Source organism: Erpetoichthys calabaricus, chromosome 11 (assembly GCF_900747795.2).
Source record: "Erpetoichthys calabaricus chromosome 11, fErpCal1.3, whole genome shotgun sequence".
Taxonomy (NCBI): Eukaryota; Metazoa; Chordata; class Cladistia; order Polypteriformes; family Polypteridae; genus Erpetoichthys; species Erpetoichthys calabaricus.
In genome coordinates, this window is record NC_041404.2 from 106716137 (window position 1) to 106731990 (window position 15854).

At 36.4% G+C, this 15854-nt stretch overlaps 1 protein-coding gene across 1 annotated transcript in view; it reads left to right on the forward strand.

The window, feature by feature from the left end:
* Window positions 1–15854, forward strand: part of LOC114660786 (vesicular glutamate transporter 1) — a 159332-nt gene that overhangs the window by 117115 nt on the left and 26363 nt on the right. Inside the window, exons 3-7 of the mRNA XM_028813682.2 lie at window positions 67–185; window positions 288–402; window positions 1810–1897; window positions 2080–2166; window positions 12425–12567. Of these exons, the coding sequence (XP_028669515.1) occupies window positions 67–185; window positions 288–402; window positions 1810–1897; window positions 2080–2166; window positions 12425–12567 (552 nt within the window). The remainder of the gene's footprint in view (window positions 1–66; window positions 186–287; window positions 403–1809; window positions 1898–2079; window positions 2167–12424; window positions 12568–15854) is intronic.

Below are 15854 nucleotides of genomic sequence, written 5' to 3' on the forward strand. Positions count from 1 at the left end.
AAGACAAATGCACATTTATGACCACAATGTTTTCCTTGTTGTTGCTGTTTGCTTGATTTTTTTCAGAAAGCCCAGTTTTCTTGGGACCCGGAAACAGTAGGGATGATCCATGGCTCCTTTTTTTGGGGGTATATTGTAACTCAAATCCCTGGAGGCTTCATAGCTCAGAAATTTGCAGCCAACAGGTATGGTGAACTCCTGTACAATGGAAAAGCCACCCTGTGGGAATAGAGGGCAGAGGAAGAGGAAGAGATACCTCTGAGTCACAACCTCTGCTTTCCCCACAGAGTGTTTGGGTTTGCCATTGTTGCTACATCTACACTGAACATGCTGATTCCAACAGCAGCACGAGTGCACTATGGCTGTGTGATCTGCGTGAGGATACTGCAAGGACTGGTGGAGGTAAGGGGCTAACTTAAAAAGAAAAACAATAAACAATTGATGCACCTGCTATCTTCATCTTGTGTTCTTCTATCTATTCACTTTCCAAAAGGCTTTTAAGCAACTCAGTACTGCAAGACTCAGTCTATTGTTACGATAAAATAAATATTGTGTTTTAATATCCAAAGGGCTTTCGTGTTGGATACGTTTAACATGCACTGTTTGGAATTCTGACATTGCAGATTTCATTAGGTTTGCAGTTGTCACTTTGTAATCTTGCTGACTATGGGCCTAGTAGGCTTTGAGGGCCATATCCTAAGGTGATGTTGGGCAATTATCCCAGCACATATGAAGGGTCCACTCAGATAAGACTGCTTCAAAGTGTCACGTTATTACCTCACAGGTGTTTAAGATGAGATGGTAGATAATGAAGACAAATGTACTCATCCAAGCAATTAAGAATAGGTTAAGGATTTTTTCAGAGATTGAAGTGAAAGTCCATTTTTGCAAATTAAGTAAGTGGACAGATAAGAACTGTTAGAAGTTAGCTGGCTTCCTCATTTCAAGAAATACTCCAAAGAAGTATTACCTATATAGAGTTAAATATGGCCATCCTCTGCCAGTAAACTTAAGACATGGGCTAAGGATCATACATGAGGAGGAAAAGAGACCAGAGGGAGACAGAGAGTGAAAGTAAATATTTCTGTGTATCAGAAAGGCCAGAAAATTAGACAGCCATCCTTCTTTATAGATAGGGCAAGTTCAGTGAGGCTGTCTGACATGTGTTTCTTGTTTGATGTATTCATTGCTTAGGTTCTGTTGACCTTATAGTCATCCTTTAATTCCTGTTGTTAACTTTAAATTTTCTTGGCATTATTACAGGTTTAGATCAAACATACAGGAATGAAAAAATGTGAGGACTGACAATTACTTATTAAAAAATTAAAAAACCTATTAGGAAAAATCTTGTGACTTAAAAAATGACTTAAAAACATAATAAAACAACCATAAAGACTGAAAGAATTTAGTAGGAAGGAATTCTTGGAATGTTTAGGCAAAGACCAAAAAAATCTAACAGTATTGTTAACAATAAGTGAAAAGCCCCAACCCAAAATCAACAGAAACGTTAATAAATTAAAGGCTTCTAAACAATTACTTAAACTAACTAAAAATAGTCAATGCAAATAAAGAGATCCAGATTAAATTAAACGTAATGCCCCAGAAATTAGATTGGGACGTGACTTGTTCTTAATTATCACTGGGTTTGCAATTAACAATTACACACATCTATCTATCTATCTATCTATCTATCTATCTATCTATCTATCTATCTATCTATCTATCTATCTATCTATCTATCTATCTATCTATCTATCTATCTATGCCATTTATCCAAACCTTCTGTTTTTGTATCCACACTTAAACCAGGGAGTGACTTACCCAGCTTGCCATGGTATATGGAGTAAATGGGCACCACCACTGGAAAGGAGTAGACTGGCCACAACAGCATTCTGTGGTAAGACCTGAAACAAAAAACTCTGTAGACAGTCCAGCTGACTATAAATGCAAAAAAAAGCTGGCAGCCCAAATTCTTGTAAGAGTTTTCTTAAGGGTTCAGTCTATTGGTTGCCTCCCTGGCCTGCCAAAAGATATTTCCAGAGATGATGTCTTACACACCACTCTTCTTCTTCTATGCAGGCTCCTACGCAGGTGCTGTAGTGGCTATGCCACTGGCTGGTGTCCTAGTGCAGTACTCTGGCTGGTCCTCGGTCTTCTATGTGTATGGTAAGTGGAAGGAAAAATAGAATTGCTGTGAGATGCTGAAAGTATGTGTAGGATAAAAGTTGCTTAAATTAAGTAAAGAGCTGAGACTGGTGACATTTTAGAGAAAGTAAAATTGGTATAGTGGCAATGAGATATCTCACCATTGAAAAAGAACAAGACCTTGTTGTCTGGGTAAGGCTGCTGCCCTATTATGAGTTTTTAACATTTTTGGTTTTAATTGCAAACATATAAAGCAAAACATCCATGAGTCGCAGGGTTTGGTGTTCACTCTACATACATTTATAAGACAATAAAGATTTTAATTTACTTGACTTCTTCTTACACACAGTTGCTACCCAACTTTCTTTAATATAAGTTTTGTGTTCTGTTGCACCCTGCATCTGAAACTCTGCCTAGGTCTGTGGTTGGTATTCCATCCTTTATTTACCCTGTGGCTGCATATGTAGTCCAGTCAAAGTGATCTTTGGGTGATCTAGGTTAAACAGAATAATGTGCATTGTTCACATGCTGTCACCTAGACAAATGGTGTGAAAAAATCAGTATCAAATGCAGATCAAAGCTTATGGACACAAATCACATAAATCATTGAACATTACACTACAATGATAAAGAGTGCATTTAATTGCTCCATTTATGAAACACACAAACACTAGTATGGGGAGCATTCAAATTATAAACAAACATGCTGAAACCCAGAATTCTGTCTCTCTCTCTCTTACATTTTTAGACTGTGATGGTTTTCATTAATTCATTTGAACATGCATGTAATTTTATGTGCTGAATATCTTTTCCAAATGTCACTTGATATGTATTGTACTGTACATACATTTATGTCTTTGTTTTATATCATTTAATTGATTGAATTTGTTAATGTTGTAGTAGTGGTGAATGTTCAAGGAGTCAAGATGCTGGGAACATCATCTCGTTAGTGGAAAAGATGTTTGCTTGTGATTGGTGCCACTTGATTTGTAATATACATACCTCACATGTTTGTGTCACTTGTGTATTAACACTATTTGGTTCACATTTGTTCTGATAACCCACATAAAATTATTGTAAGGCACTTTTCAATTTATGTTTGTTTAATATTGTTTTCTTTAATAGAACAACTTGCTGGGACAAATGCATGATTGCTATGATTGTAAAAGAATAACTGACTTCAAAAATACGGAACATATCATTAAAAACAACAATCATTTGATCACATCCCTCCATTGATATAACACGTGATCCTAAGGACCTCATTGTATTATCTCTGTGTGGCAACTGTATAAATAAATACATCTGAGATTGGTAGCAAAACAGTTTGCGGTGATACTTATTTTAACAGTCTCTATTTAATACAGAGACAGATTGAATTTCCACATATAGATTTTATGTACCTATTCTATTGAACCTAATTCATTAAAGTGTAACATACCAGTTACCACGAATTACTGAAATATTCACTTCTTTTCTAGGATGATCCAATGCATATGATTATAGTTTATGATTATGTGAACCTGACGTCTTCTATGTTTTTACTATATTTTTAACCATCAAATAATAATGTCTGTTTACATTAAATAAAATAACCATATACCTCAAGTTTGTGATTGAAATTATGTTTAAAGATGTGTGAAAATTCAGCATACAATTCCTTGCTCTCCACAACAAGCTCAATTGACATCATTTTTAAATAGCAATCTTCTTAAATGGCCACCTTGATCCTCTATGGTGCCAGTATCTTTAACGAGCACAGATGTGATGTCACACTATTCAACAGTCCATCATACTTAGACCCCTTATTTGGCAGTTAAAAGCTCATTTCAGAAGCTTATAGGTTTGGGTGTGAGCCAACTATGCGAAGTGTGGTTATCTCAGTAGACCTTAACTTTGATCTAGGGGTTGTAAATGCTCAACGACTGACTTTCTGAGCAGGAACACTCCAATAAAGAACTTCTGGAAAGGAATAATCCAAAGTCATGATGGAATTATGTTTGAAGCACAGATGTTGTGTTTGATGGATGTAGTGGAATGGAATTTTCTCTGAGGGAAGGGAGTGTTCTAAAATGTACACTGTACTAGGCTAAGCACAGTAAATTATAATAAAACCATAAGGCGAGCTTATTTGTGAGCCTCTATCATGTGGAACTCAGCCTCTCAATTGATTGAGTGATTGAGTTAAATTGTCCTACTTTTTCTGAAAATATACTATACGTCTGAGATCTTTGGATTTTTCATAATACTCCTCACCCAGAAAGTTACAGTTTGCTGTCACTGAATCACTCCAAACTGCCATAGAAAAGTTTGTCTTTATTTCTTACATTTTATGCTGGTGTTTATAGTTAATTTACAGCCACACTGCTTGCTGTTTTTAGCTTACTTTCCAGCTAAAGGGGATGAGATTAGAAGTCTTAACACTTGGCTCAAACCTTGGTCTAGGATAGAAGGGTATAGGTTTATGTGACTCGTTTAGGAACAATGGAACCTGTTCCTCCGCGAAAGGTTACATTTAAACAGAAGGGTCATCAATGTATTGAGGAGGAATATGAGTAAGTTAGTCAAGGACTGCTTAAACTAGGAAGTGTTGGTGCAATGACTTTATGACAGTCCAGATTTAAAACAATATGGGAGAGGAGTAACAATGGTGTTAAAACAAATATGCAAAATAACATTTGTTCTAACCCAGAGTTAAAGTGCATCTGTCAAATAAGTAACACATTAAAAAAAGCTTGCCTTAATGCTAGAATTATCAAAAATAATAGAATTGAGATGTAGCAGAGCATAATTAAGATAGAGCAATAACAGAAACCTGGCTAAATAACAAAGATGGAGATTAGCATAACATAGATGGGTACACATTTTTAGGAAGGACAGATAGAACAGAAAAACAGGGTTGTTGCCATTTATTTAAAACAGAATTATAATGCAATTCAGTTGGAGAATAAGCCAAATCTTAGTGATGACATCTGGATCCATCTGGAAAGCATTAGGGAAAGAGGCCATGTTTAGGAGTGTGTTATTGACCCCCCAATGCAGACAGTAATTTCAATATGCATCTTTTTAATGATATTAAAAGGGCACGTTTACAAGGGAATATATAGTCAATATTATAGCCATGAGGGACTTTAACTACCCAAAAATAAACTGAGCTAACATTGCAAACAGTGGTGTACAAGAGCAGGAGTTTATAGACATTATCAGTGACTGTTTCATAATGCAGTATGTTAAAGAACCAATGCCAGGGGAAGCCTGTCTAGATTTAGTATTTTGTAATAGTCAGCATAAAATTGAGGCTGTAGAGATGACTGAACCTCTAGGGTCAAGTGATCATAATATAATACAATTATCCGTGTTTTGGAAAAGTGCAGATGCAAAGACTAAAACTGTTAAGTTTAACCTTGGCAAGGATAATTTTGAGTAGAAGCGGTAAAATCTAAGGAGGATAGACTGGGATAGGCTTTTAAGTATGGAAGTAGTTGAGGAGCGGTGGAACAGGTTTAAAAATGTTTTATATATAATGTCCGACAGGCACATCCCAAAATTTGTAATTAGCATGAAATTTAAAAATGAAGCTACAACAGAAAAAACAGTTGTATAAAGTGTATAAGACTAACAACTCTAAAGCTAACAGTATAGTGTATGACAGCATGAGGACAACCGTTAAGAAGGAATGTTGCAAATAAGGTGAAAGATAACCCACAGAGATTCTTTCAGTGTTTTAGTAGAAATAGAACAATCAAGGAGGAGGGGAAGTGTATAAGGAATTGTAAAGGTGAATTAAAATATGCAGATAGTGAAATAGCAAATGCTCTAAACTTGCATTTTTCTAATGTCTTTACATGTGAGAAAGTGGATAACCTCCCAGTAGTAACAGGGACAACTAAGGAGGTACTGAAGGATTTGCAAACTTAAAGGGAGAGGTAATGCTCAGAATAGATAGACTGATATCAAACAAATCACCAGGACCAGATAGTATTATTCTCAAGTGCATAAGGAAGTTAGAGAGTACATTTTAAAATCCTTGATATTTTTAGAATGTTACTGCAAACTTAGGAATTTCCAAAGGACTGCAAAATGGCAGCTATTATGCCATTATATAAAAAGGGTGATTGGGCAAATCCAAATTATAGCCCAGTAATGTTAACATGCATCACAGGAAAATTAATGGAAGGAATTATTAAGGATACGATTGAGCCACACATGGCAAGAATAGGACTTTTACTGAACAGTCAGCATAGACTCAGAAGAGGGAGGTCATATTTTAATAACATACTGCAACATTCTGGATATTTTATGAGGAACCAATAAATTGATATGATCAATGTGGTGCATATCTTATTATTTAGTTTGACTTTCAGAAAGAATTTAAAAAGTCCCACATGAGAGGTTGGGCATCAAACTAAAAGAGGTAGAATTTCAGAGTGTAGTTTATAAATTGGCAGAGTGGTGACTGCTGTTCTTAAAATATATACATGATTTGGATAGGAATATAAATAACAAGCTGGTTACGTTTGCCGATGATACCAAGCTATGTGGATTGGCAGATAATCTAGAATCCATTGAATCATTACAGAGGGACTTGAACAGAATACAGGCTTGGGCAGATTTATGGCAGATGAAATGTAATGTATGTAAATGTAAAATATTATACGTTGGGGGTCTGAAATTCGAATGTATACCTTATGACAGCGTTTCTCAACCTTTAAGTATTTACAACCCGAGTTTTCATAAGAGTTTTAATCGTGCCCCCCAACGTTTTTTTGAAACCCTAATAAAATTTATTCCTATATTTTTTGCTGCCGATACACCGCTACAAGTTTAAAATGTTCCTACAAATAGAGAAATTACGCCACATATGCCAACATTCACGCCCCCTTTTTTGTTACTTCTTATTTTGGAAAAGCAGTAGACTCATCACTATCAACTGCCATTGAAGTAAACTAGTCATTATCAACTGCTAGACAGTGTTCAGAAGTCATTAGGAAGGCTAAAAGAATGTAAAGATCAGTAGCACTAACCAAGGCGGTTCTGCTCAAGCTTTATAATGCACTGGTAAGGCCTCATCTGGAGCTGTTCTCATGTAAATGATTCTAATGCACCTAATGAAATGAGCAAAGAAGAAATAAATACAATAAATAAGTACATCTACTTTTTTAACATAAATAACCTGTTCCTCTTAACTGTCAATCATATACCACACAGGTATGTTCAAGAGGTTTAGTTGTTGTTTGACCAAAAATCGACAGGGATTATGTTGGTGGCAAACCAGGTGGTTCCATTGTCTCAGAAATGGCTGTCTTCATGGTATTTTCATACACTATACTCTCTACACTTTATAGTATGGTACAATACATAAATCAGTGAATAGCACTTTGTAGCATGCAGTGTGTAGAAGGGTATCTTTGAATACACCATGCATCAGTCCATGTACAGGATGGTCTAGAAAAGCAGAAGACCACACCGGGGTTCCTGTCACCTAAGAGCTGGAAAGTGAGACTACACATAATTATCCAAAATGGATAATTGAAAGTTATAAAAATGTTGAATGGTTTGATAAATTTCAGTTTTTTCTGTGACATGCAGATAGTAGGGTAAGAATATGACAGAAACAGCATGAATCTTTTAATCTATCCTGTCCTATGTCAACAAGACTGGTGTGCAGAGTGTTTATTTGGCACGTTTGGCCTTTTAATGCTAAATAGACATCATGTGAATTCAACTGAGTATCTTTATATATAATACGCTACCGTAGCTGTCCGTTTCTCTGTCCAGGATTTTAAATCACCTGTAGCTCGCAAACCGTTTGAACTATTGACCTGAAATTTGGTATACCTATACTATTTGACGTCTACTATCCGCTTGCGGGGTGATGATTGACCTCCAAGGTTATTCCTCTTATTATTTTTATTTTATTTTATTATAGAATCAACTCTCGCCAGCAGCCAGCAGGGTGGCTGTGTGGCGCTAGTGTAAGGGCACTGTTCTTATCCCTACCACCTTTGCCATCACTTCCCCTACCTCTTCATATCTTATATCATTCTTGACACAGATTGTAGACTTAAGTGCCAGCTTAAGTGAAAAATTAAAGAAAATGTACTAGGTAATTGCAACACAAATACTGACTTAATCAATTTTAATGCAAAAAGATGCCGATGAAAGAAGAAAAGAAGCGCTGCTTTGGAAGCAGCGAGCACATCAAACTCTGAGCAAATGAATGCTAAACGTACAGAGAAAGAGTATGAAAACTATGAATGCTCAAGTCAAGTGTATTCACTGCACGTTATTGTGCAGTGCGCCGTTACTGGTAATATATAATCACTGTTGCTGAAAGTGTACAACTTTTTATTGACCCAATCTAAGCGGAATAATCCACCATGTCCCAAAGCATGCATCATCTCAAGATGGTTTCGTGAACATGACAAAGGCCTTCTCAGTCTCCGGGTCTCAGTGTAACAGAGAACATTTGGAACAAAGAAGAATGTGTTCTTCCACTTGCATGAAGAAATATAGCAGGGCAGATATTTTTTTAAACCACAAGAGAAACATTATTCAGGTTTAAATGAGAGTCAAAATCAATAACTCTTTGTTATTTATTTATTATGCCTATTGGCCACATATTTGGAGTGATTGCCCTGCTGCAAAGTTAAAGTTGGGATTGATCAGACACTTCCCTAATGACATTGTATGTTGTATGAGAATGTGATTGTACTTCACAACATTGATGATTCCAACAATTCTTAGCAGATCAGTATCTCCATTTGCTGAACTGCAGCTCCAAACTTGCATTGTAACTATACCATGCTTCACTGTTATCTTCAAGCACTTATCCATGTAGCACTCTCCAGCTTTTCTGTTGACAAACTGTCACATGTTTAAGCCAAAAATTTCAAGTTTTCACTTATCAGTCCAAACCACTTGATGCCACTGTTCAACACCTCAGTCTTTGAGTTTTTGTACACAACCTTTCTGGCTTTGTTTCCATTTGTGACAAGATCTCTGTACAATGTAGTTGGGTTTCATGGGATTCTGTGAGTTCAGAGCTGATAGCAGTGCTGGATATATTCCAGTTCCAAAGGGACATTGGAATGAAGAATCTCTCTTTTGCTGCACTCAGTTTCTGTGTCCAACCACTATATTTCTGGTTCTCAGCCTTGCATACTTCCTTCTGATTGTTCAGAAGAGCTTGAACAGCACATCTTGACTGTCTACCTACTGTACTGTCTCTCACAAAATTTCTTCTTAGAAGAGATTTTTCTGATGCTGAATGTCCTCCTTTAATCCTGTTGTAATGCTTACTCTTGTCATTATAATAAATATTGATTAGTTAAACATTAAACTGTCACATCTGCCATGCATTCATTTTTTAATAAGTTTGCCTCAATCAACTCATTTTGTCATTGATCATTAGCACCCATTTGTGATGTTTGTTTAATCATGTACTGGGTTATAAACTTACAAAATATAATTATGTTTTTATCAGAAATGTGATCTATTAATTAATATGCTAATTTCTTTAACAAAATACAATTTTTTTGTAAATTTCATTTTTTGGAAAATGAATGTTTGACGATGAAGGTCAAAATAAAAAGGGCCAAGGATGTAAAACAGTTCTGAATTATACTGGACCAATTCCATGACCATCATGTACCCAGTGCACATGTTAAGTTACCTCCACAGTTTAGATAGATAGATAGATAGATAGATAGATAGATAGATAGATAGATAGATAGATAGATAGATAGATAGATAGATAGATAGATAGATAGATAGATAGATAGATAGATAGATAGATAGATAGATAGATAGATAGATAGATAGATAGATAGATAGATACTTTATTAATCCCAAGGTTAGTGATGTCAGCAAGGCTGTGAGCAGTAAGAGGTGTTCAGATATATGCACCCGCTGTGTGCTGTTCAATACTTTCCATTGGCAGTATGCTGCAATACTGAATTTAACTGTAATCATGATAATAACTAATTCTAGCAGTACATAACAATATGCACACTGGAGAAGGTTTTTGTGATATTTCTTAACACGTTTTCCGAACATCTTAATAGTGTTATATCAGAATTGGAAAACCAATTGTTTTGGGTTCTTTTTACTTCCAATTTGTGTTTTGTATACCACAAGGAAATGTCAGATATTCTAGGGCAGGCATCCTCAATCTTGGCCCTGGAGGGCCGTAGTGGCTGTATATTTTCACTTCACCCACATATTATTCTTCAGATTGCATATATTGCTGTCTAAACCAATGCATTTTTTGGACTTGATTTTGCTTAACCCACTTGTTATGATTCAGAACACTTTGTTTTCTATTTTAAGTTAAAACACCTGCATTCCTTTTTAATTGTTTACTATTTTCAGAACCAGCAGTCAGGTAATGAGATGCAAATAGCAAAGTACCATCAGGCCCCATATTTGTCAAGCATTTCAGAATTATCTCTAGGAAGTGCAACAAAAGAAGGACTATGATAAGAATGTGTCCGATCCCAGAGAAGTATTCACAAAGTGTCCTAGTTCCAGTATTAGTCCCGATGAGGAATAGGAGGCCATGTTTGAGGATGAATGACATTACAATTTTTGCAGAAGCTGGAGCCATACAGTTGTACTTATGATGATGTTTTGTAGTTTCCTTGGAAATCATGATAATGTTTTGCAGTTTTCAGATAGCAACGCCACGGATTCACCACAAAGATAATAAAAAATAAATAATAATAATAATAATAATAGAAGAAGAAGAAAGCATAATAAGACAGGATATTGTGCTAAGCCACATGCAATTGTTGCCACTTCGCAACAACATAAAGAATAATACTGCAACAAGCACTGAAATGGAAAGACAGAGACACACGCACCGGATGAGAGTAAAGCTCATAATCCAGAGATTGTTCCTGCCTTGTAACCTATGCTTGTTGAGGTAGGCTCCAGCTTCTCTGTGACTCTGCTCAGGATAAAGTAGGTTTATAAAATATATGGATGGATGGATGGATGATCCACAGACATACTTTCAAATAATTCACCTTCCCATTATGACAATGGGTAGCGTCTTGTAAAGTAACAGTTAACCTGAAACTAGCCACAGCTATTCTTGTGCTGTATCTGAAGAGAAATTCACACTTTCAGTGCCATACCATGCCTTTTTCTAGGATGCCCTTTTATCTTTTCTGAGGCTGTATTAACCTAATGCCCCGGGAGACTCCGCCTCCTTCTTGAACCTTCCTGGGTTTGTAAAATGTAACAGGAATGTTCCAGTGGTTCATGAAATGCAGAACTCAGTGTACTTGTTTGACATTTCCCTGTCAATCACCCATTCATCCCTGCATGTCTTCAGGGTAATAAGCTGCATACTACAATACAGTTTGCACCCATGAGCACCAGTGTGTTGATATGTCGATATCACTTGTGATTAACATATGCATGCTCACCCATACATGGAGCAATGATCTATATGGGTACACTGATTTGCATGAATGCATCTTTCATTAAAATTACCTCACGTGGTGTGAAAATGTATAAATCTGCATATTATCTAACACAGTGTAAGGGCAATTAACATTTGGTGCAAAATTTGAAAAAAGGTTTGTCATGGCATACCCAAATTTTTATAATTGCAAAGCTGCATTTTACATGTAATGTTGCCAACACTTTCATTTTGTCTGTCAGCACACAGGTTCTCAGTGTAAAAGTGATCATGTAACACAAAAGATTCATTATGAATATTATTGCATTATTCAAATCAATATCTTTTTTACAAGGGCATTGTTGTCCAGAGTTTCCAAAACATTCAGCATTTTGTGGGATGTGCATGCCAGTCTCTGCCATCTTCTGGCAGCTCCTAGCGAGCTGGGACAGTTCATGAGCTATCCTAAATCCTGGTGAAGTTAGGAGTAGTTTCTTAACTTAGAAAAACTGATAAAATGCTTTAACTCCTACTGCTAAGAGTAGGACCAAATTGATGTCACTCTGAGATTTTTAAATGAGTTAGGGTTATTTTCTTACTCTGAGACACTTGATAAATATGTGCACAGATCTCTAGCTAACTTGGTCCTTTTTACACCTGTGTATATTCATATTCATGAAGTATATGTGTTAATAAAATGTTTTGAAAGGAGAGAGACTGAAAAACAAAAGATCAAGAAATTTGTTAGAATGAAAACTGACACCCACTACAACCCTGATAACCTCTGTTCTAGAGGAAAAGTCTGGCAGAAGAACATTGACCCTAATCCTGCTGCCTCTGATCATTTTGTCATGTTCTTTCTCAAAACAGGTAGTTTTGGAGTGACTTGGTACTTGTTTTGGATTATGGTCTCATATGAGAGCCCTGCTGTACATCCTACTATTACTGAAGAAGAAAGACGCTATATTGAAGAAAGTATCGGCGAGAGTGCCAAGTTAATGAACCCCCTGCAGGTGAGTCTTGTCGTGACTTGGGAGTCCCAAAATGCACAGAAGTCCCAAAATACTTTCAAAAACTGCCCTATAGGGGGATAATTGCCATCCAAATTCTGACTAGACACTAATGCTCCCAGAAAAATCTTTATAAAATAAATTGTTTATTTTAATAAAAGGCTCAGTAATCCAAGACGCTCCTAAGAGCACAAAAGAAACACTGCCTGAGAAGGCAAGGCAATCCACAGCAAACAAAGTCCCAATACAGAATCCTAAGTCAAAAATAGAGCACAGGTTCAAAAATACAGGAAATCATGAAAAGCAATAAATTAGACGCAACAAAACACAAATAACACTCCCGTTCATAACATATTCAAAATAAAACATCAGGAACTACGGAAGGCACTGCAATATATAGGGTGGAGGGCAGTTCCTGGTGGTGATTTGCAGATGGCTGTGCTTCTTGGGACACCACTAACAAAATACATAGGACATAACCAAGGAATTTTCCAAAAAATAAACACCAAGTATAATGCACAAAATGAACAAAAGTAATGTTAATACAAATAAATGGCACAAAATTAAACTAAACAGACAACAAACACATCTTTGACACCCAGCCAGGGGAGAAATGCTGGCTGAAACATGACAAGTCTATCCTGCTGCAACTGAGCAATTTCATGATAAATTAAAGAGAATATTAAATTATAAACAGAATGAAAATTATTATGGTTTCTAACCATAATATGCCGTTAATTTTCTGTTTGTTATAAGAAAGAGCAACCATTCTTGTTTACTCATCTGATAACTAAGTTTGACAAATTACTTTTTACCTTGGGGTGGCACAGTGGTAGCGCTGCTGCCTCGCAGTAAGGAGACCTGGGTTCGCTTCCTGGGACCTCCCTGCGTGGAGTTTGCACGTTCTCCACGTGTCTGCGTGGATTTCCTCTGGGTGCTCCGGTTTCTGCCCACCATCCATAGACATGCAGGTTAGGTGCATTGGCGATCCTAAATTGTTCCTTGTGTGTGCTTGGTGTGTGTGGGTGTGTGTGTGTGTGTGTATGTGTCCTGCAGTGGACTGGCACCCTGCCTGGGATTTGTTCCTGACTTGTGCCCTGTGTGGGCTGGGATTGGCTCCAGCAAACCCCTGTGACCCTGTGTTAGGATATAGTGGGTTGGAAGATGACTGACTGACTGACTGACTTTTTACCTTGTTCATACGTTATTTTCAGAGTTAGTACAGTTTGTACAGTATAAACCTACTGAGAACAGATATCTTAGCCAAAAAAGTTCAAATATAAGATTTAAAATGCTTTAACATTAACACTGTGACATACTGAACAACATGATGTCCTTGCCCTAGGTTCAGATCCCAATTAGATAGCTCTCTCTTTGGAGTTTGCACATTCTACCTGTGTCTGTTTCAGTTTCCTCGAGGTACTACAATTTCTTGGAAACCCTGTCAATTATTAGGATTTGTGACTGAGTGAGAGTACAGTGAAATACACTTGTGCCACATTCAGGTTTGGTTCCAGCATTGTGTCTCTGTCTGCAATGATAGGCTTCTGCTTTGAAAAAATCAGTTTTGGATTAAGTTGATTTATGAAATTAATTAATGGATTATGTTATAAACAGGGCCTACAATCACCAAACTCTACTGACCCAGGTGTTATAAGGAGACTCATTTTCATCACTCTTGAAAAAGGCTAAGTTTCCATCCAAAGATAGTATTACATCTTACCTGAAGAAGGGGCCTGAGTTGCCTCGAAAACTTGCATATTGTAATCTTTTTAGTTAGCCAATAAAAGGTGTCATTTTGTTTGGCTTTTCTCTACATTCATAATGGCTAACACGGTACAACACCCTAGTACTACATCCAAAGATATTGATCTCTTAATCTACTGAGCAAACCACTATAAATGAAGGAAAAAGCAGGACCTTTTAACCTACTAATTTCTATTTATTTAAATATCCTTTTGAGCTGCACAGGAGCACAGTTTTCAATGCAAACACCTTAACGTTCCAGAAGATCAGGGCTTGTGTAAAGGTCTGTGTGGGCTTTGTATGTTTCTTCTGTGTCTGCAAGGGTTCAGCTAGATACTCTGTTTTCCTCCTAAAGACCTGCCTGTTAGATTACATATTAACTCTAAATTGATCCCACATGAATGTATATGAATGAGCTCTAATATGAACTGGTTCCTCATCCTGGGTTGGTCACTGTCTTGCACCTATTGCCTTTTGTAACCCTAAAATGGTTAAACGGGTTCAATAAATGGATGGTGTATACATGTAAGTCTCATACTCATTCATAATATAACTTGAGCTTCATTTCCAAAACTTGATCCATTATATGTGCTTATCAAAGGTAGATTATATAATCTAATTAGTTGGTTTTTTTGAGTTCCTGGATTCATTACAAAGCATACTTGACTACTGAGTACAAACAGATGCTGAGACATGCAAAAGGAGCTACAATATATTTGATTATTGAGGACAAAATTAATAATTAATTAATTTCTAAGGAACCAAGATCAATTAGCAAATATAATGACATCTACTTTCACTTACATTTCATATTTCTACCAGCCAAACTATAATTAGGAGTTAGTCAAAACCCTTTAAAAATATAATCTTTTATCCAATAACTTGTAGTCAATTAAATATAATAAGGTAACAATTTTGTATTTACTCTTGCAGAAAACGGTGTTTGATCTAAGATTTTGTACTTCTCAGGTTAAAATAACATGCACATCATTTTGTCTAACAGCATGATCTTTAATCTTGCTATCTACCAGTTTGAGGATAACAGGAAAGTGGCATAAAAGCACAGATGATTGGAGCTGCTGCATTATGGCTTAAACATTCAGATTTGAATCTTACACCCAGCCATTGCAAATGTGCACACTCTCCCACATCCCTAAGACTATTACTTTAAACTAAAGGATTTTGAGTTTTTGTTAAGGCTTAGGTGCACAATCGTTTGACTTCCTGGTTTTTACCTTTCATTTTGTTTAACTGCTATAATTTTTCCCTCTACCATGCCCTGGTCTTTTTCCATAAAAAATAATCCTGCCTTTTCAATTGTGGCAGAACACAGCTGAAACTATAATGAAGGTCGTTCAAAACTCTTAGAGAGCATTTCAATCCCTAACTTTACTGACACAGGCAGTTATACAGTAGATAAGGTAGAATTAGAAACTAAAGTAATAGTCTTACCACTATCTCAAGGAAGAGAAATTACTATTGTAATGTAATTTGCATTAATTTAGCTGATGATTGATTTAAAATCAATTATTTTTTTACCACTG